General features: G+C 32.0%; 3 protein-coding genes across 3 annotated transcripts in view; 2 read left to right on the top strand and 1 right to left on the bottom strand.

Annotated features, from left to right (window-relative positions):
- LOC123011503 (bifunctional glutamate/proline--tRNA ligase) overlaps window positions 1-11535 on the bottom strand; it is a 24916-nt gene extending 13381 nt beyond the window's left edge. The window contains exons 1-8 of the mRNA XM_044408956.1: window positions 11379-11535; window positions 10975-11325; window positions 10655-10922; window positions 7815-8134; window positions 7597-7768; window positions 7314-7547; window positions 4691-5288; window positions 4413-4631 (exon numbers count right to left, since the gene is read on the bottom strand). Coding sequence (XP_044264891.1) covers window positions 4413-4631; window positions 4691-5288; window positions 7314-7547; window positions 7597-7768; window positions 7815-8134; window positions 10655-10922; window positions 10975-11325; window positions 11379-11415 — 2199 coding nt within the window. The 5' untranslated portion in view covers window positions 11416-11535. The remainder of the gene's footprint in view (window positions 1-4412; window positions 4632-4690; window positions 5289-7313; window positions 7548-7596; window positions 7769-7814; window positions 8135-10654; window positions 10923-10974; window positions 11326-11378) is intronic.
- On the top strand, window positions 1602-3851 carry LOC123011505 (heat shock protein 70 A1-like). Its single transcript, XM_044408958.1, has one exon. The coding sequence runs from the start codon at window positions 1744-1746 to the stop codon at window positions 3682-3684; it is 1941 nt and encodes a 646-aa protein (XP_044264893.1). The 5' UTR covers window positions 1602-1743; the 3' UTR covers window positions 3685-3851.
- A 2210-nt stretch (window positions 11536-13745) lies between the features above and the next one.
- The window catches only part of LOC123011223 (methionine--tRNA ligase, cytoplasmic), a 9678-nt gene continuing 1795 nt past the window's right edge, over window positions 13746-21628 (top strand). Inside the window, exons 1-8 of the mRNA XM_044408573.1 lie at window positions 13746-13935; window positions 13991-14268; window positions 14320-14684; window positions 14740-15060; window positions 15111-15393; window positions 18614-19212; window positions 19262-19498; window positions 19550-19687. Coding sequence (XP_044264508.1) covers window positions 13833-13935; window positions 13991-14268; window positions 14320-14684; window positions 14740-15060; window positions 15111-15393; window positions 18614-19212; window positions 19262-19498; window positions 19550-19687 — 2324 coding nt within the window. The 5' untranslated portion in view covers window positions 13746-13832. The remainder of the gene's footprint in view (window positions 13936-13990; window positions 14269-14319; window positions 14685-14739; window positions 15061-15110; window positions 15394-18613; window positions 19213-19261; window positions 19499-19549; window positions 19688-21628) is intronic.

The following is a 21628-nucleotide window of genomic DNA, read 5'->3' as shown; positions in this document are numbered from 1 at the left end:
AATAAGCAAATGTGTTAGTTAAATATAAATATTTACTATTACAAAAAAATTAATGAAATGAAAATACATAATCCATTTCTTTTCAACATTTTTCTTTTGCATTGAAACTTGAATCGAGTTTTCGAATTATGTAATAGCAATTTTGGCAGATTTGATTTTAATACGTACGACCTAATTTATTCATAATATTAAAAAAATAATACACTAATTAATACTCTTAAACATTAAAATAGTCACCAATTTAGTCATTTTATATCAGTTTTTTCTGATAATTAAAAAAAAAATTAATTATTGATTAATTTTATTAACATGAAATGGTTTGGGAGTTGAAATAAATTAGTTGACAACTATATTTCCATATTCTTTTCTTTTTTTGTGAAAAAATCACGGATAATAGTTGCAATACCAAAAATGACGCTTGCGGTTTGATAAACGAAATTTCGAGAACATTCATACGTAAATCAATGGAAACTTCGAGATTATTTGGTAGTAGAGTTCGAGATGATTTTGGCAGTTTCGGAAAAATTAAAAATAAAGTTAAAACTAATACAATTATTATTCTGACCTTGATTTGCTGAGTGTACACTTTTTTATGAAATCCTTCCCTTACTTTATATATGAGAATTAATGATACAAACAATTGCTGACCCGAAAATTGTATTTTTTTATCTTTATTGATACCTCACTTTAAGTATAATTCTAAAATGTTATGTTTTTTTTAATTTTTATTTGATTTAGACATGTTTATTTAAGTTTTTAAATCAGTAAAAAAACATTCCTGTTTCTGTGAAATAACAGATTTTTGAATAATAGTTATTTATTTTTTATAAAGTCAAATTAGCGAATATTAGGAAATATTCTAGAAAGTATGTAAACCGCACTGCCTTTGTGAAAAATATATTCTAGAAAATGAAGAGAAACTTAAACAAAATAAAATGGAAACTTTTATTTAGTCATTTTTTATCTTCATGTTTAAGAAAACAATGATTGTAGAATCAAATAATACTGTTAAATAGCTAATAAGTATACAGGGTAATCTACAATAATTAGGTATAACTTTTTTGATAAACTAAAGAAATGTATTGATTATAAATGTAAGTTTACTATTGCATACTAGAATTCTGTTAATATTTCACAAAAATACTGTAATATCTCTTTGAAACCAAAATAATAAAGTGTTGAAATACATTTATTTTATTACTTACAAATACATAATTCATTCACTGATTTACCCAAACAAATACAAAAAAGGGTTTACGTTTAAATTGAGCATAAGTAAAAAATAAATACTTAAATAAATTTCATTGCAATGGTTTTCACATTTAAAATTAAAAATCTTATTCATCAAGAATGTATATTTGGCAAAATAGATTCAAAGTTAGGATCATTTTGGAATAATATAACTAAATTATTACGTATTAATTAATTTTTCTGGAAGAATTTTTCTCGAAATTGTGTGGAAAAGGTCAAATAGAACACTACGGAAGTTTCGAGAGTATTCGGTAACGGTCGATACACACACGAATAGAAGATTCTTGAATGAACACTCGGGAAAACTTCGAGAATATTCGGGACGATTTCGCCGTTTCATATATAAGAGCGCTGGCGCGGCGCGCTGTCAGTGTAGTTTGAACAAGTAAAGCGAAAGCATCAAAGCGAATCAAAAGCGATCAAAGCAACTTTAATCAACTTGAGTGAATTGTTTTTTATTAGTGAAATCAAAGTAAATCCAAAAGTGCAAAAATGGTGAAATCTCCAGCAGTTGGTATTGACTTGGGAACAACCTACTCCTGCGTYGGAGTGTGGCAACATGGAAAAGTCGAAATCATCGCCAACGACCAAGGTAACAGAACAACCCCAAGTTATGTTGCCTTCACCGACACCGAGCGTCTTCTCGGAGACGCTGCCAAGAACCAAGTTGCCATGAATCCCAACAACACTATCTTCGACGCAAAACGATTAATCGGAAGGAAATTCGACGACCCGAAGATCCAGCAAGACATCAAACACTGGCCCTTCAAAGTCATCAACGATTGTGGCAAGCCGAAAATTCAMGTCGAATACAAGGGAGAAATTAAGAAATTTGCACCGGAAGAAATTAGTTCAATGGTGCTRACGAAGATGAAAGAAACAGCTGAAGCTTATTTGGGAACTAGTGTGAGGGACGCCGTCATCACAGTCCCAGCATATTTCAACGACTCCCAAAGACAAGCCACGAAAGACGCCGGAGTCATCGCTGGTTTGAATGTCATGAGGATAATTAATGAACCGACAGCAGCAGCWTTRGCTTAYGGTTTAGATAAGAACTTGAAGGGTGAAAGAAACGTCTTGATCTTCGATTTAGGTGGAGGTACTTTCGACGTATCYATTTTGACTATTGACGAAGGATCGTTGTTTGAAGTACGAGCCACTGCAGGTGATACCCACCTCGGTGGTGAAGACTTCGACAACCGTCTTGTCAACCACCTCGCCGACGAATTCAAACGCAAATACAAAAAAGATCTGAGAAGCAATCCGAGAGCTTTACGACGTTTGAGAACCGCCGCTGAAAGAGCGAAACGAACCTTGTCTTCGAGCACTGAAGCATCGATTGAAATCGACGCCCTCTTCGACGGCATCGACTTTTACACCAAGATCAGTAGAGCAAGATTTGAGGAATTGAATGCTGATCTATTCAGAGGCACACTTCAACCTGTGGAAAAAGCCCTCACTGATGCTAAAATGGACAAAGGAATGATTCACGACATCGTCCTCGTCGGCGGTTCCACTCGAATTCCGAAAATCCAACAACTGCTCCAGAATTATTTCAATGGAAAATCGCTGAATCTCTCGATCAACCCCGATGAAGCCGTAGCCTATGGTGCCGCCGTCCAAGCAGCTGTTTTGAGCGGTGAAACCGATTCGAAGATCCAAGACGTGCTTCTCGTCGACGTAACACCACTCTCACTGGGTATCGAAACCGCCGGAGGTGTCATGACGAAGATTATCGAACGCAATGCAAGAATCCCATGCAAACAAACTCAAACCTTTACCACTTATTCCGACAACCAACCGGCCGTCACCATCCAAGTCTTCGAGGGTGAAAGAGCCATGACGAAAGACAACAACCTCTTGGGTACTTTCGATTTGACTGGAATTCCACCAGCACCACGTGGAGTCCCGAAAATCGAAGTTACTTTCGACCTAGACGCCAATGGCATTCTCAACGTTTCTGCCAAAGACACAAGTTCCGGCAATTCTCGCAATATTACTATCAAGAACGACAAAGGAAGATTGTCRCAGAAAGACATCGACAGAATGGTATCAGAAGCGGAACAATATAAAGAAGAGGATGAAAAACAGAGACAAAGAATTGCCGCCAGGAACCAACTCGAAGGCTACATCTTCCAACTCAAGCAGGCTGTATCCGATTGTGGCGACAAATTGTCATCAACAGACAAAGAAACTATAACAAGGGAATGTGATAGTTGTTTGCAATGGTTAGATGCCAACACTCTTGCCGAGAAAGAGGAATACGAAGATAGACAAAAACAACTGACTCAAATCTGTAGTCCGATTATGGCGAAATTGTATCAACAAGGAGCCCCTCAAGGGGGACAACAGATGCCCGGAAGCTGCGGACAACAAGCTGGCGGTTTCGGAGGACAGAGACAAGGTGGACCGACCATTGAAGAAGTCGATTAAGTCGTCGAATAATAATTTTAATTAAGATCTGTTGTTGTTATATTTTGTAAATAGTATTTTTTAAAATTAGTTTAGCTATTACTTAAGTAGGTAGTGACTGCATTAAGTTTCAAGACTGATTTGTTTGTAAATTATTTAAAAATTTGTAATAAATGTTTTAATTTAAAACTAAAAATTTGTTTCATTTCTAAATTCATCATAAATGGATGAATTAATTCTTCAAAATAAACATGCAACTCTATTAATATTAAAATAATGAAAAATTAAGAAACATTATCGTATATACAGGATGTTTTCACATAATTTTACGAGGGCTGGGCCTGTAAGATGCAATCAATAAATAATAATACATATTCCGATACGAACTCGATTACAAATTTTGAAAAATTGTATAATTTTCTCTAGTTTGTTCACCCTTTCAAAAATTACAACGTTTTTAGTTAGTTAGTGGTTAAGATAGATAAACTACAATCATATTCATGCCGTCTCTTGATAGAAGAAATGATAATTGTTTCTGAAAAACTGCAGTTTATGACTATTAACGAAATAGTGATTAGTTTGACAACTACTGTCATGGGTTTCCAAAAATTAAATAATTAGATGTGTATTTTTTGTATCCAGAGTTTTGTGACTTTTGTATATTTGGGTGCGTACTTTAGGCGCAAGCCTCGTAAAGTTGTGTGAAACACCCTGTAAAGTCCATGATCAATATAAAATAAAAAACTTACCGCATTAGTTAAAGCCTTGGCAGTGTTAAGAGCAAATGGACTTTCCTTAGTATGTCCATCCGGAATATAAAACAAAATAATTGGCTGCTCCTTACAAGTAGCCAAATCCATAGGTTCGTAAGCAACATCAACCCTAAAGAAACCGCGTCTTTGCAACTGAATTATATCCCCCTTCTTCAACTTCTTCAATTCAGGATCGCCAATCATTTGAAATTCTTTCTGCAAAAAAAAACGAAATTCAATTCATAAAAACCCAACAAAATTAACATCAAACTTACTCGTGTTTCGTGCCCAATAAACTGCTTAAAATCTTCATCTTTTCCCAAAAGCGGTTTACTGATTAAATGATCAAAATAAACACACCAAGTTGGTGTAAACTTCGCGTTATTTGTAACCGCTAACCATGTCAATTTCAGTGTTTTCTTATAGTCTTTATTTTCCAAATTAGATTCAGCCTCAATCGAAGTAATAACATTTTTCTCCTTATTGATTTTCTTAATGAGCAAATTCCCCCAATTAATAAAAGTCGCATTTTCACCTTCCTTTAAACACTCTGCATCGACTCTATCAATAAGAATTTTCGGCCCAATCCACACTGATTTATTCCCAACGTCAGTATTTTTTGGATGTTTGGGAACAGAAAGACATTCTTCTTTAACTCCTCTCACTGTGATTGTAACAGGATCTTTGAAATCAACCGCAGTGTAACGGGGAGCAATAGGATCGATAACTTTCTTATTAAACGCCCAAATTTTGTCCCACTCCATGAAAACGACAGACCGACTTGAACCTTGGGCTATAATAAATTCTTTCAATCCTTGAACAGTCATGCCTCTCCTTAGTACCCCCCTAACGGTTGGCATTCTGGGATCATCCCTTAACAAACAAATAAGTTATGTAGTCACACAAAATGTACAGGGTGCTGCATTTTGGATGTCCGAATAGGGAATCTCCGAAACTAAGAGGTTTAGCCAAAAACGACTAATACATTCTGGGGCTCATTTTTTGAGGAAATAATATTGGTTAAAACCGCATCCCGCTATCATCTTTTGTTTTCGACTTATAGACAAAAATTGACATTTTAGCGAAATCTAAAAAAATTCATATCTTCGTTTTTGTAGAAGATACGGATTTGAAATAAAGACGTTATACAGGCACTTTTTTACGCAGAATTTAATAATGTAGTTAACAATTTTTTTCATTTGTTTGATTAGCCGTAATAAAATAAACTTGTATTTTTTTTATATGAGAATCATAGATGGCTATGTCATTTTTAAAAAGTTTGTTTTTTTCTTATCTAAAAATATATTATTTGTAACAAATTATTATAATACATTTTTAGTAAAAAATTATCTTTCATTTTTGTTCGCAGTTGGCCATGAAAAAATGTGGCATCTTCAACTAAAAAGATTTAAACTATATTATTCAACCAGTGTCACTAATGAAAGAGTTTTCTAAGTACTAAGTAATGAAAAAAATTCAAATTAAATCGTAAATCAACTTAATGGCGACTAATAACATTTCTTTGTTTTTAAACAAGCTAACATTACCATTGCAACTTCTAGTGATACATAGAGTGTTGTAAAAACAAGCCGCTTTAATTCTTCAATAAAATATATTTTATATGACACAAAAATGACGATATGGCTATTCAAATAACCAAATTCCGTCTATGTGGAACGTTTTCCTACCTCCATTAGATCATCAAAAAATTTTTTTTCTAATTGTGTTGACTGTTGACACATCTGTTTTTACTATTTTTAGATTTTTTAAAAATATGTAATAATTTTGTTCTGAGGCGCTCGCATATTTGTTCAATACTTCTAACGTATCGTATTTTTTAAATTTTTATAATTTTATCAATTTTTTCATCTATTTTACAGTTTACAAAACTTATTGATTATTATTTACACATTTGGAGTGAAATAGTTTTTCCATGGCCAATTATTATCAAACAAAATATGTATTTAATTTTTAAAGTATAATTATAAAAAATATTCTGTTACAAATATATATATTTTAGATCAGAAAAAAAATAACTTTTCAAAATTGCCAGAGCCGCCTATGATTTCCATTTAAAAAAATACAAGTTTATTTTATTACGGCTAAACCAATAACTGAAAAAAAAATGTTAACTACATTATTAAATTTCTCGTAAAAAAGTGCCTTCCAATGTCTTTATTTCAAATCCGTATCTTCTATAATAACGAAGATATGATTTTTTTTAGATTTCGTCAAAATGTCAACTTCTGTCTGTAAGTCGAAAACAAAAGACGATAGCGGGATGCGGTTTTAACCAATATTATTTTCTCAAAAAATGAGCCCCAGAATGTATCACTCGTTTTTGGCTAAACATCTTAGTTTCGGAGATTCCCTTTTCGGACATCCAAAATGCAGCACCCTGTATAGTAAAATCGTTTTCCTAAGACCTACTAAAAATTTTATGACACATTATAAGGAATTAACCAAACAATGGCTTGAATTTGTAACCCTCCATAAATGGCACATTCCTTTGCAATAGTTGCTGCACCCACTAAAATAAAACAGGGCCGTATTTAAAACCAAAGTAGTGGTAGAGTTTTATCAAGCTATTATTTAAAAAAAAAACAGCTTTATTTGATAATAGCTTTTTAATAACCACCTGGCTTTTTTAAATTTCTAAGAATACTTGACTTTAATAACAACTACATCAAAAACTATTAAAATATTTCAAGTATTTTAGGCAAAAAGAAAGTAAGTAATCCGGCCCTGTTAAAAACTGACCTGTTTCCTTGGTTCCACTAATTTATGATTTGTTTACCCTCTGGTTTACTCTTAACAATACCGCATTTAACTTAAAAGTAATAAAATTTTTATAGGTCTTAGGAAAACGATTTTAATATAAAAGCAAACAAAACCCACCATCCATCCACAAGTCCCTCATTGACAAACCAAGTCAATTTTCGTTTACTTAAAACAGTGTTGGTCATTGAGAGTCTACTATACTCCCAAATGTAAGGTCTGCGTAAACCTAAAGCTTCAATAAACCAGTAGAATTGAGGATCGCGATCGTGGTATTCCATGGTTCGCAACACGTGAGTAACTCCCTCAATGGAATCGACAATGGGACAAGCAAAATCGTACGTTGGATACACTCTACAATTATTTTTCATCAGAAAAAAAAACAAAATAAATAAACACTGACTTGTATTTATCTCCTGTCCTGGGATGGGGTTCATTCTTGCACCTGTAAATTGTGGGGTCCCTAAGACATCCGTTAGGTGACTGCATATCAATTTTAGCCCTGACACAACACTGTTGACCTTTCTGTGTCCCTTTTTTCATTTCCTCCCACAATTTTAAATTTTGTTCGTAGGCTGTGAAAAATTAAATAATAATACTCAACAACAAAATAATACGTACTATTATTTCTACTAGCCGCTTCAATTTTTTGTTCCCGTTGCATTTTCATTGTTTCAGGATCAGTATCGTCCACATAGGCCTTGCCCTCTTTCAAAAGCTTCTCACAAAATTCCAACATTAAATCGAAATACTGTGAAGTATGAGTGAACATATCTGGTTTCAACTCCAACAAAGCAACATCTTCAAGGATGACTTTCTCAAAGTGTAAATTTTCTTTCGCGGGGTTTGTGTCATCAAAACGCATCACAAGCTTTCCATTGAAGGCCTCTTGGTAATACTGGTTGAGGAGGGCCGCCTTAGCATGACCAATATGAAGATATCTTCATAAAATTGAAATAAAATTAATTTTAACATTTTTTATAACCACAAATTATTATTAATAAATTAAGGCTAAAGGGGACGACAGAGTTAAACCAAGTGTGCGACAAAGACAAAGTATATTGCTTACAGTTTTAAAGACATTTAGAATATTCGTCAACGTAACACTTTTTTGAAAAAAAATTATTTAACTTTTTTTTATTCAAATTTTATATAAATATTCATAATATTTAAAAAAACGCCTAGGGGAAAGATGTACTGTGATGATACGAACAGAATGCGATCAAAAAACTGCAAAAATTATTATTAGTTTTTGACGAAACGCGAATATTCATTTCACTTTGACAAAATATGCTCTATTAGAGTGAAGAGATACCTAAAAACTTGAAATAGCTCAAAGCTGGTAGTGAAAGATGCGCGCTTTGTTAGGGGCTAAGATATAAGTATGTACCAAATTTGTCAGAGAAGAGTTCAGTTACATTCAAATAAAAAAATACAAAAGTGGAACAGAAAGTAATAAATAAATGTCATAACTTTTTTCAATGTAAACAAATTTGAAATCAATCAATCAAGCAATTTCTTTTCTATTCTTTTTCTGTTTTCCTTATTTTCATTGACTTGCATAGCCTAGGATCTAGTATTTCTGGTACTAAGACCTTTTGCTAAAAATATTTTATCTTGGGTAAATTTTTTTCTCATAACTTGGGATCCGGAAAAATGCGACCAATCGAAATATTTGGTTCTGCTAATAAAATACAATCACAATTTTTTTATTGGTGACCCGTAATTGAGTTTGGACCTGGTAATAATAATCGTGTTGTTTTTTTCAATTTATTGTTTTTGTCTAGATAAAAATGAGGTCTATCTCTTATGGCTTCTTCGATGGTTTTATTTTTTGCAAAAAAAGAACACTGAAAGGAAAAGGAAACTGAAATATTTTCTACATGATAAAATTCTTTGAATTTTGTCTGTGGTATTTGTGAAAACAGAATAATGATAAAGTTGATAGGTTTTGAATAATTAACATTTTAATATTGAAAATCTGAAACTTGGAATAATTTATGGGAGGGTTTGCGGTAATTGGTGATCAGACCAGAATTTCTTGAGAAAAGAAAAAGTCCCACAATGACATTTATGACGTACCCAAGCTGTATTGTCAATGCATTAGCAGCACATCATCTCAAACTTGGCTATAAATTTCCAAAATTCCCATTTTTCAATATTAAAATGTTAATTACCCAAAATCTATCAACTTTTACATTATCCAATTTTCATAGTGACCATTAGAAAAAATCAAGCAATTTTATCATGTGGAAAAGATTCCAATTATTTTTTTTTCCAAATTTGGTTTTCAAAGTCCCACTGACTTACGCAAAAAATTTTGAACAATATTAAAGCATCAAATTGAAGTCTATATAATCCTCTATTGTTTGCACTAGCAATTTTTTTTTTAAATTAATTAGAAATATTTATTTTTGCGCCGAACCTAAAACCACCTGGGACACTCTGTATAGAAACAATCGAACTAAAGGAGCTCAAAAACTGGTTTTTCTTCTTTTAATTATTTTTCCTATTTTCGAGGTGGTGATTCTATACTTTCTTTCATTAAACCAACTGTCAGATCCACTTTGTTCCCTAGTAGCGTTTTCGATAAAGTCTCGTTTCTCTTCTGTTACATTCAAACTTGCTACAAAATCTCTAACTTCTTTTTTGAGAATACTTGAATTCAAATCGGGTTGTTTGCAGTTTTCTCCGTAGTCTTCTTGGTCGTTTCTAGTAGGTAACGTTTTATTTTTTCTAGCTTTTTTCTAAGAGAAAAAATTCACTTACGCAATATTGTGACCAATTATTGGTTCCCCAAAATCATCATCAACAAAGTTGTTATCACCTGCTGAAGCCCTAATCGTGTGATCTTCACTCTAGATTTTTTTCATTGTCACATGTCAACTTAATCGCGAATTCAAATATTTGTTTGTAATTAATTGATGTAAACTGACCTCAGGAAATTTGGTATAAGAGTTTGCCTTATTTAAAAATAGCGTATTCTTGGGTGGTGGTTGCTTCCAAACATTACCTCCCTCACAATTGCAACAAGGGTAGGGCAAAAAATGCGGCGCGGCGATACAAAATTCGCGTTTTGATGACTTTGCCGTTATCGAATTTCAAAAATAAAAACACTTTTCTTTTCAGTAAAAAATGGTGATTCGTCGCCCTACCTTGTTTTTTCAAAAATATTTTCTATTACACGTGTTTTTAATATTTTTTTCAAAAAAAAACAAACATTAAAAAAGTGTTACGTTGACGAGTTTTCAAATAATATTTTATGTCTGAAACTTTTTTCCAATTATAAAAATTGTGAATAGTTAAAGAGAAAATAGAAATATAAATTCCGCGCCATGTGCCGCTTTAGCAACAAAGTAAAACATGTTCCCCTTTAGCCTTAATAAAATTTTTATAACTACAATAAAATTGTAATTCTTTTATCGGAAAAAAAGTGATAAGAATGATAAAAAAATAGATACCCTGAAGCTTCTGGTGGGAATCTCACCACGACTTTGCCCATTTCAGCTCCTGGCAACTCAACAAATTTGCCCTCTTGAGCCCTATTGCCCACATTCGATTTGTCTAAAGACTGTCTCCCAGCAGGTGGTACCAATGCTGATTTAGCTTCATGGGGCAATGAATTCAAAACTTCGACAACAACTGGTTGTGACTGGAGAAAATTGTACCATCTCATAACATTAACTGGAGTTTCTTTTTTTGAAATCAAGTCTTGCCAAGGTCTGGAACCTGCACAAAATTTAGTTTTGTATATATTCAAATAGACGTGATTTTGACTTACTGTAGAGACTTGCAAAAACTGCAAAATCAGCAATTGTTAATCTTTTACAAGCCAGAAACGTGACTGATTGTAGAGATTTATTCAGCAGTGTTAAAAGACCTCTAAAATCATTTTTTGATGTTTTTAAACTCAGTGAGTAGGTCAGCCAATGATCGACTTCAGTTTTTTCTATTGGGGTGCTTCCATACAACTCATTTTCGGAAAATAATCTCGCAACAGCTCTCAATAAATCATTATTTGTCTCACAGAGGATTTTCTTGGAACAATTATCTATAACATTAGCATCGCCCCACTGTACTTCCAGTGAAACGTTCTTTAAGGTTTTTACATATTCAGCCGCAATTAAACCGCCTAGAAATAGTGGAAAGTTATTTTTATACCAAGTGTACTAATTAAACTCTAACCTAAAAGAGGGTTATTCTTGTTACAATTCAGCTTCATGATGCACCTGCAACACAAACACGACACTAAAAACCGACGAAACTTATTTTTTTATTGAAAAATTCAAGAAATATTGTGCAACAAAATCTCACACATGCACATCACACATGCCGAGCATAGGGAATTTGTACAGTTGGCGAAACTTGTTGTCAATGTCAAATTTCCGCACATGTGTCCAGGGTTGCCAGATCTGGGAATTTGTCCGAATCTAGGGATTTTTAAACTGTCTAAGTCTAAGTGATAAGGGATTTTTTCAGTTTTTTTACACAAAATCTAGGGATTTTTTTAGAATCTTGGAACAATCTTTTGGGAGACGCTTTTTGTTTGTTTTTGTGTTCAAGGTTTTAAGTTTAATTTTTTTTAATTATTCACATTGAAATGTAAAAAAAACTGAACAAAATTGTAGCAGCACCATTATCAATAAAAAGTTGAAGAAACGTGAATTTTGAAGATTTCAAATTAATTAATTATAATTTCAAATTAATAACAGCTATTATATTTTCCTATCAAAAATAAATACAACTTGTCACCTATGATTGACAGTAGCTAAAAATAAGTTGGTTAACAGTCCTAAAGCATGCTTTACAATTTAATGTCACTCAAGTGACATTAACGATCAAAGTGTTTTGTCTCCAACTGTACGGTGTACAATACCTAATATGTACAAAAAAACTGTTAAAAGTTTTGTGCATTTATGTAAATTAGAGTGTGTTAATAACAAATTTAGCAAGGTATTGTGGTAATTTTATTATATTTTTAATTTTTAAACTTTTTTTAAAAATTCGAAAATAAATTGTACTATTTTTATAAATATATGTTTGTAACTTTTTACTCCTTTTTATTTATTTCTTTTAAAACTGCTTTCAAGGTGTTGAAATGGCATCAAAACCATCATCTTCCAAAGCCATCGAAGAATATTTTTCATCAGAAGAAGCTGTAGCTTTGAAGCAAACCAAAAGGAAACGTAAGAAACAATTTTTTCTACATTTAATTTAAATAAAACCAAAATTCGAAATAAACTTTCAGTGGAAACATTAAGTGATTTTCTGTAAACAAAAATGTTGCTAAAAGATAACAGTTGTTTTAATTTCGAAATCGATTCTACAGTTGGAGACAAAGTACTTTGTCAAATTAGTCGTAAATTTGAAAAAAATAAAAAATTACATTATTAAAGATATTTAAAACAAAAAACTTTTATATTAAAATAGAATAAATAGTTATTTTCGATACAAGGGCGCTGTCAAACACTATTTTAATATAATTTATTTRTTTTTACTGCTACCCACTTTAAATGTACAGTTGGAGACAAAATACTTTGGTCGTCAATGTCACTTGAGTGCATGCTTTAAGACTGTTAACCTTATTTTTAGCTACTGTCAATAATAGTTGACAAGTTGACTGTACATATTTTTGATAAAATAGAATAGCTGTCATTAATTTGAAATTGTCATTCATTTTAACGTTAAAGCTTGAATTACATTAAAGTGTCAGAAAAGTGACGACTAAAGTATTTTGTCTCCAACTGTACTTTGTTAAAAAAAAATGAACAACGAAATATATATTTTTATGTAGTTTTATATTATTAACTGTATATACTTACATATATTCTTAGTTTTTATACTATTACGAATTATTATTATACAGGGTGAATATAAAGTATGGAACCAAGCGGTTTTATTTTTAATCATTTGCCTCCGGAAAATAATAATTAATATAAATTAAAGTAATATAAAAAATGTGATCGTAATTTCAGAACGAAATTTTGTTTTGTTTTTGAGTTATGCGATTTTTTTTGTCAAAATTGCAATTTATGTGAAAAAATTTTTTTGAAAAAATTAAAAATAAAGCAGATAGTTGTAATCCTTAGAGTATAGCTTTTATGAGAAAAATGATTTTATAGTGGGTTGCCATTTAAAAAAATTAATTTTTTTGTAGAACTCAAAAATAAAAGGAAATTTCGAAAAATTTTATTCTTGTTAAATCATCACATTTTTATAGTACTTTAGCACTCATGAATTAGTTTTTTTAAAAAATAAATCGTTAAAGCAAAAAACGTTTGGTTCCATACTTTTTATTCACCTGGTATGTAATTTTTATTAGTTTCTGTTTTCCTTAGTTAAATTAATAATATGTATTTAGTTTGTTCAGAATATATTTTACATTAATTGAGAAAGTTATGTTTCATTTGTTATAACATTTGTTTAATCAAAAATGTTTTTTGAAATTCTTATTTTGTTATGCAATCCAATAAACACCTAAAATTTAAATGCCTAGGGATTTTTAGAGATTTTTGACAACTAAATCTAGAGATTACAAAAATTTCACGTGGCAACACTGCGTGTGTCATGTGTCAGAGTTTATAGGTTAGAAGTTTGTGCAATTTGCAAAAGTAAATTTCTTACAAAAAATAAATAACAATGTTAATTTATACAAACGCAAACAATCCGGCGACTTTAAAACTTTTAATCGCTGCTAAATTCGCTCAGAAAAGTGTAGATATTAAGGTTGTAGATGTTAATGGTGAGTTGCATCATTTCCTGAATTTGCGGCCACGTGAATGCAATCTTTTTCCCAGATGGAACACTTGAAGAACCCAAACATTTACCCTACGTAAAGACAAGCGACAATGAGACGATTTTTGTACCAAATGCGGGCGTTTGGTGGCTGTGGCCCCCTTCACAACAGGCTGCAACAGCAGCAAGTGAATATCTGGAATGGGAAGCGTCCGTTTTGGCGCCCACTTTAGCCCCCGTCGTGGGGGGCGGCTCCAAACAAGAGAATTTAAAATCTTGTTTGAACTCAGCATTAAATAAATTAAACAAGGATCTTGAAAATCAGCCCTACTTATCTGATGTAATTTAAATTGAAACCAAGTTTGACCTTAATTTAATTTTGTAATTTTAGAAAAATTTGAATGCAAGTGATGTTGTAGTGTGGTGTACGCTTTACCCACTTGCGCTTGATGAAACTTTAGCAAAGGAATATTTATCTAATAATTTAAATATTTTGAAATGGATGAAAAGTGTGGAGAGTAATAAAGAAGTAGCAGAGGCTTTGGCTTCTTTTAAAATATCATCAGGAAATGCTGCTTATCAGGCGTTACTTTCAGGGGCTAAATTTATAATTAGTAACATTTCTACAGATAATAATGTTCAATCTCCACAAAGTGTGCCTGAAATTGTCACAAGTGACGAATTAGAGGCCGCAAAGAAGGCCTGGTTGAAAAATATTGAAGATATTCCCATGATGAAAAGTCGGCCAAAAGTGGTGTACGTATTTTTAACACTTTTGTTAGCTTTAGTGTTTATCAAAACATATTTTTAGATTACCTAAAATTAACGAAAGAAATATTTTAATTACTTCCGCTCTCCCCTACGTCAATAATGTCCCTCATTTGGGAAACATAATCGGTTCTGTCCTTTCTTCTGATGTTTTTGCCCGTTTTTGTCGGATTTGTAATTACAACACCCTTTTTATTGGCGGTACTGACGAGTATGGAACTGCTACTGAAACCAAAGCATTAGAAGAAGGTTTATCATGTCAAGCAATTTGTGACAAATACTACGCCATTCATAAAGATATCTACAATTGGTTTAACATCAGCTTTGATCATTTCGGTCGCTCATCATCGCCACAACAAACAGAGTAACATTCTTGATTCCATTCAAACTGAAAGTAAATTAAAAATTTTCAAGGTTGTGTCAAGAGATGTTTTTACAACTAAACAACAACGGGTTCATGTTCACCGAAGCCGTAGAACAGCTCCATTGCGAAAAATGTAACCGATATTTGGCCGATAGATTTGTAGAAGGGGGCTGTCCGCATCCAGGATGCAATTACGAGGATGCCCGAGGTGATCAATGCGACGGTTGCGGAAAATTAGTGAACGCAGTTGAACTGAAAAACCCCCGGTGTAAAATTTGTAGAAATACGCCAAAATTGAAAACATCCACCCAGTTTTTCATTGATTTACCCAAGGTACAGAAATATACTCGTTTTCATATTAACGTGCATCGAAGGAGTCGTTGAAAATGATCATTTTAAGGCTAAAGGGGAACATGTTTTAGTTTGTTGCTAAAGCGGCAGATGGGCGGAATTAATATTTCTATTTTCTCTTTAACTATTCACATTTTTTATAATTGGAAAAAAGTTTCGGACATAAAATATTTTTTGAAAACTCGCCAACGTAACACTTTTTTAATTTAAAAATAACAGATATAATAGAAAATATTTTTGAAAAAACGAGGTAGGGCGACGAATCAGCATTTTTTACTGAAAAGAAAAGTGTTTTTATTTTTGAAATGCGATAACGGAAAAGTCATCAAAACGCGAATTGTGTATCGCCGCGCCGCATTTTTTGCCCTACCCTTGTTGCAGTTGTGAGGGAGGTAATGTTTGGAAGCAACCACTACCCAAGAATACGGTATTTTTAAATAAGGCAAACTCTTATACCAAAATCCTGAGGTCAGTTTACATAATTTAATTACAAACAAATATTTGAATTCGCGATTAAGTTGACATGTGACAATGAAAAAAAATCTAGAGTGAAGATCACACGATTAGGGCTTCAGCAGGTGATAACAACATTGTTGATGATGATTTTGGGGAACCAATAATTGGTCACAATATTGCGTAAGTGAATTTTTTCTCTTAGAAAAAAAACTAGAAAAAATAAAACGTTACCTACTAGAAACGACCAAGAAGACTACGGATAAAACTGCAAACAACCCGATTTGAATTCAAGTATTCTCAAAAAAGATGTTAGAGATTTTGTAGCAAGTTTGAATGTAACAGAAGAGAAACGAGACTTTATCGAAAACGCTACTAGGGAACAAAGTGGATCTGACAGTTGGTTTAATGAAAGAAAGTATAGAATCACCGCCTCGAAAATAGGAAAAATAATTAAAAGAAGAAAAACCAGTTCTTGGGCTCCCTTAGTTCGATCGTTTCTATACAGTGTCCCAGATTTTAGGGCCGGCGCAAAAATAAATATTTCTAATTAATTAAAAAAACAATTGCTAGTGCAATCGATAAAGGATTATATAGACTTCAATTTGATGCTTTAATATTGTTCAGAATTTTTTGCGTAAGTCAGTGGGACTTTAAAAGCCAAATTTGGAAAAAAAATAATTAATTGGAATCTTCTCCACATGATAAAATTGCTTGATTTTTTCTAATGGTCACTATGAAAATTGGATAATGTAAAAGTTTATAGATTTTGGGTAATTAATTTTAATATTGAAAAGTGGGAATTCTGGAAATTTATGGCCAAGCTTTGGATGATGTGCTGCTAATGCATTGACAATAGAGTGGAGGCTTCACAATAGAATTTGAGTACGTCATAAATGTCATTGCGGAACTTTTTCTTTTCTCAAGAAATTTTCAGATTTTCAATATTAAAATGTTAATTATTCAAAACCTATCAACTTTATCATTATTCTATTTTCACAGATACCACAGACAAAATTCAAAGAATTTTATCATGTAGAAAATATTTCAGTTTCCTTTTCCTTTCAGTGTTCTTTTTTTGCAAAAAATAAAACCATCGAAGAAGCCATAAGAGATAGACTTCATTTTTATCTAGACAAAAACAATAAATTGAAAAAAACAACACGATTATTATTACCAGGTCCAAACTCAATTACGGGTCACCAATAAAAAAAATTGTGATTTTATTTTATGGGCAGAACAAAATATTTCTATTGATCGCATTTTTCCGGATCCCAAGTTATGAGAAAAAAATTTACCCAAGATAAAATATTTTTACCAAAAGGCCTTAGTACCAGAAATACTGGATCCTAGGCTATGCAAGTCAATGAAAATAAGGAAAACAGAAAAAGAATTAAAAAAAAATTGCGTTTTATTGATTTCAAATTTTTTTACATTGAAAAAAGTTATGACATTTATTTATTACTTTCTGTTCCACTTTTGTATTTTTTTTATTTGAATGTAACTGAACTCTTCTCTGACAAATTTGGTGCATACTTATATCTTAGCCCCTAACAAAACGCGCATCTTTCACTACCAGCTTTCAGCTATTTCAAGTTTTTAGGTATCCCTCCACTCTAATAGAGCAAATTTTGTCAAAGTGAAATGAATATTCGCGTTTCGTTAAAAACTAATAATAATTTTTTCAGTTTTTTGGTCGCATTCTATTCGTATCATCACAGTACATCTTTCCCCTAGGCGTTTTTTTAAATATTATGAATATTTATATAAAATTTGAATAAAAAAAAATTAGATTTTTTTTTCAAAAAAGTGTTACGTTGGCGGAAATTCTAAATGTCTTTAAAACTGAATTCAATTTTTTGATTTAAAATTGGATCAAAAACATCGCTAAAAACAGCCAAGTAAATTTGAATATAATTGTCTTTGTCGCACACTTGGTTTAACTCTGTCGTCCCCTTTAGCCTTAAGGTGATTAAATTTGTTCTAAATGACATTAATGACACTTTTTGTGTAAATGGGCCTTTAACTTAAAGATTTATTTAGACTTGTACAACCTACTTGAGGCATATTAATATTAGTATGAAAAAGAGTATACCGTGTGATCAAAAAAAAAATAAATTAGAGTAGGCGGTGATTAAAGTCCTTCAGATGGTAATCCTGATTTTTGACATCACATGTCAGCGGCAACTTTGACAGGTTTGCGTTTTATTCCTTTTGAGTGAAAAAATGTTCACTTTAGAGCAGAAAATTTTTATTGCTGTACAAGAGGAAAACGGTTATTTTCACTTTCAGTTTGTGCGGAAATTTTCCAGCCTAGATTCCCAGCCAATGTGTTGCCAACTGTATACTCGTTTGCATATTAATGTGCATTAAAGTAGTCGTTGAAAGAGATCATTTTAAGATGGCAACTATGCAAAAATTCAAACAATCCTAACGTCAATCTTCCCTAAAAATTATTTTCTCAAATCGCAGGTAGCAAGAAATAATTAAAATTAACAACGTAATTAACATAGGGTGGCAAACATAAAAGATTTTTGTCATTATTAATGTCATTAAATTTGTTCTGAGTGACATTAATGACACTTGTTGTGTGAATCTACCTTTAAATTAAAGATGCATTTAGACTTCTACAACCTACTTGATGCACATTAATATGAAAAAGAGATTTAATCGACGCCTCTAATTTATTTTTTATTGGATCGCACTGTAATTTCAGAGACTTTTTGTTCAATTTTCAATCAATTTTCAGTTGGAGCCTCTTTTGCTGCACTGGATGAAACAATCGGCTCCTGGATGGTCAAGCAATGCTCAAGTCATCGGAAAAGCCTGGATAAGAGAAGGTTTGAAACCAAGATGTATCACTCGGGACTTGAAGTGGGGCGTCCCGGTGCCCCTCAAGGACTTCAAAGACAAGGTTTTCTATGTCTGGTTTGACGCCCCCATTGGATATATGTCGATAAGTAAGGCCTACACTGAGAAGTGGGAGGAGTGGTGGAGACCCAAACCAGAACATAAGATAACATTGTATCAGTTTATGGCGAAAGATAATGTACCGTTTCATGCTGTTATGTTCCCGGCTTGTCTTTTGGGGGCCAACAAAGGCTACATTAAAGTTTCGCATATTATGTCGACTGAGTATTTGAATTACGAGGACGGTAAATTTTCAAAATCGAGAGGAGTTGGGGTTTTTGGAAATGATGCTAGAAATACAGGCATTCCGAGTGACGTTTGGAGGTTTTATTTGTTGTATGTGAGGCCCGAATCGCAAGATTCGAGCTTTAGTTGGTCAGATTTGGCGACGAAAAATAATTCCGAATTATTGAATAATCTCGGAAATTTCATTAATCGGTATTTTTTAAATTTATTTCTCCTAATTTATTAATTGCCTATGATTTAGAGCGCTTGTGTTTGCGAAAAACAATTTTAATAGCACTGTCCCTGAAATGCAACTCACGAAAGATGATTTTACTCTTTTGGTTTTGTGCACAAGGGAATTAAAAAGTTACGTAAACTGTCTTGAAAAATGCAAATTGAGAGATGGCATTAGACATATTTTGTCCATCTCGCGTCTTGGAAATCAATACATGCAATTTAACCAACCTTGGGTACTCCTCAAGGGAACCCCCGAAGAGAAGTAATTTTTTGTTTGGTAAAATTCATTTTTGGCATCCGTTATTTGCCGTAGGGTTCGTGCAGCAACTGTTGTGGGGCTTTGTTGCAATATTGCGGCTTTGTTGGCAACACTGTTACATCCATACATGCCTGACACCAGTGATACATTAAAGAAACAGTTGAATTGCGCAAACACTGCTCTTACACCAGAGTGAGTTTTTTTATTATTTTATTACTATTTTTAGTTTATTTTTGTTGAGGAAAATAAATTTATTGACGCTTAAGGTTGAACTATACTGGGAAGTAGTGCGTTTTTTGGCGCCATATTTAGCGCCGTAGCCGACAACCCAACATACACTTGGTCAAACAGAATTGGTTCATTTCTTCGTTTCTTTGTGATATACCTACCAGTTTTTCATATTTCTACTAGACACTAGAGGGCTTTTTTCAAGATCTTGAGCTTCAACAGTTAGGTAAACAAGCACTGAAGGGTAGAAATGACAATACCATCATAAAATAATAAAACTCTTAAACCCGGCTTCGGCTAGGCAAACGTTGAAACTTATTTATTTAGAAAAATTTTAGCACTGAATTTTAGTAAGGAGGTCGATCATACTAGAACCAACAATTTTTAATTTTGATGAATAGTTACTATTTATGTATGATTTTTGCTCCTGAACCAACTTTATCTTTTTTCCTAGAATTCTATAGTTTCCTTGGAATTAAGGCTTACACTTTAATTTATTTCTATTATAAATTATACAGGGTGCGCCAGAACACGCGCCCCAGAGAAAAATGCCATATAAGTAAGATACCAGGAACATGGAAAAAATGTTAAAAAATTTTATGTATAAAAATTTCGAAGTTATGAGGGTTTAAAGTTTGTACTTTGACTCTATTTATTTCTGTTGGAAAAATAATTTTCCAAGTTTTTTTGCTATTAAAAAAGGAAACAAGGAAGCTGTATCCTAAATTGTAACTCTGTTCAATGTTATTTGTGGCTTTTATTGGCAAAATTTTTGTCTTTTTACTAAATAATTGTAAAAAAACGTATACAAGGTCATCAGTATCATTAAATAGATTTTAAAAAATGTCAAATGTCAAAAAATAAATGTCAAAATTTTTTGACAGATAAAATTTTTTAAACATTTTTTTTATGTTCCTGGTATCTTACCTTACTTGAAAATTTTCTCTTTGGCGCGAGTTCTGGCGCACCCTGTATTTTAGAAGCAGTTCTTTTTTAGTACATAGTAATCTATTTACTGATTTATAAAATTATATTTGAATTTTTAACAAAATTGCTTTTTTCCCCATGCAACATATTGATAGTATGCATCTTATCTTATGCAAATGTAAATCCATTTTGTCACATACATTTCATTAATATTAGAAATTTAATTTAACAATAACATATCAATCAGAAGATGCGAAACTGAATTGAAAAAAAACTTATTTTTGGTTGCATTTTTGACAATTTTAAAATAATTAATTTTGCTTTGTTTCTCTTAATTTCGATGACTAAAAACAGAAAGATAAATAGATGGTGACTTCACAATGATAGTTATAATAAAATGAATCGGAACAAACAAAAAGTATAGTACATAATTTATTAAAAATTATTAATTCTTTTATTTGAAATTTTTGCAATTTTTAGTCTTTTTACAGAAAATTAAAAAATTACAATTTTCAAACTATTTACTCTACCGTTCTGTAGATGGCATGTCTCTAGCCAGTTCCAAAATGTACCACCAGAAGAATTTGTCGCTTGTGTACAGAAGGAAAACTAAAATAAGCTTTCAAACGAAAAAAAGAAAAACTGAATTTTTAAGGAATACAGTAAACAAATTGTTTTTTTTTTACAATTGGATGTTGTTCCTGAATTAAAAAAGTACTTCTCACACATAGTAACACAGAATTTCTATCTCATTTTGAGTATTTGTAACGGATTGCAAAATTCAATAGTTTTTATTTTTTATAAAAAAACCCATTATTTAAATTGCATGAAAAAAAATACAGTAACATAAGTAGGTAATCTACAATACACCAAAAATAAATCAAAAAAATTTTCCCTACAGTTTTGTTATAAAAAAATTAAATGGCCAAAAATAGAGGTTTTTTAAATTTATTTTTAAACGCCACAGACAAAAAAAAT

Source organism: Tribolium madens, unplaced genomic scaffold (genome assembly GCF_015345945.1).
Source record: "Tribolium madens isolate multiple individuals breed KSU strain unplaced genomic scaffold, Tmad_KSU_1.1 Scaffold_91;HRSCAF=231;Tcas5.2_LG7, whole genome shotgun sequence".
NCBI classification, from domain to species: domain Eukaryota; kingdom Metazoa; phylum Arthropoda; class Insecta; order Coleoptera; family Tenebrionidae; genus Tribolium; species Tribolium madens.
Note: the sequence above shows the minus strand (reverse complement) of the source record. Positions and strands in the feature narration are given on the sequence as shown.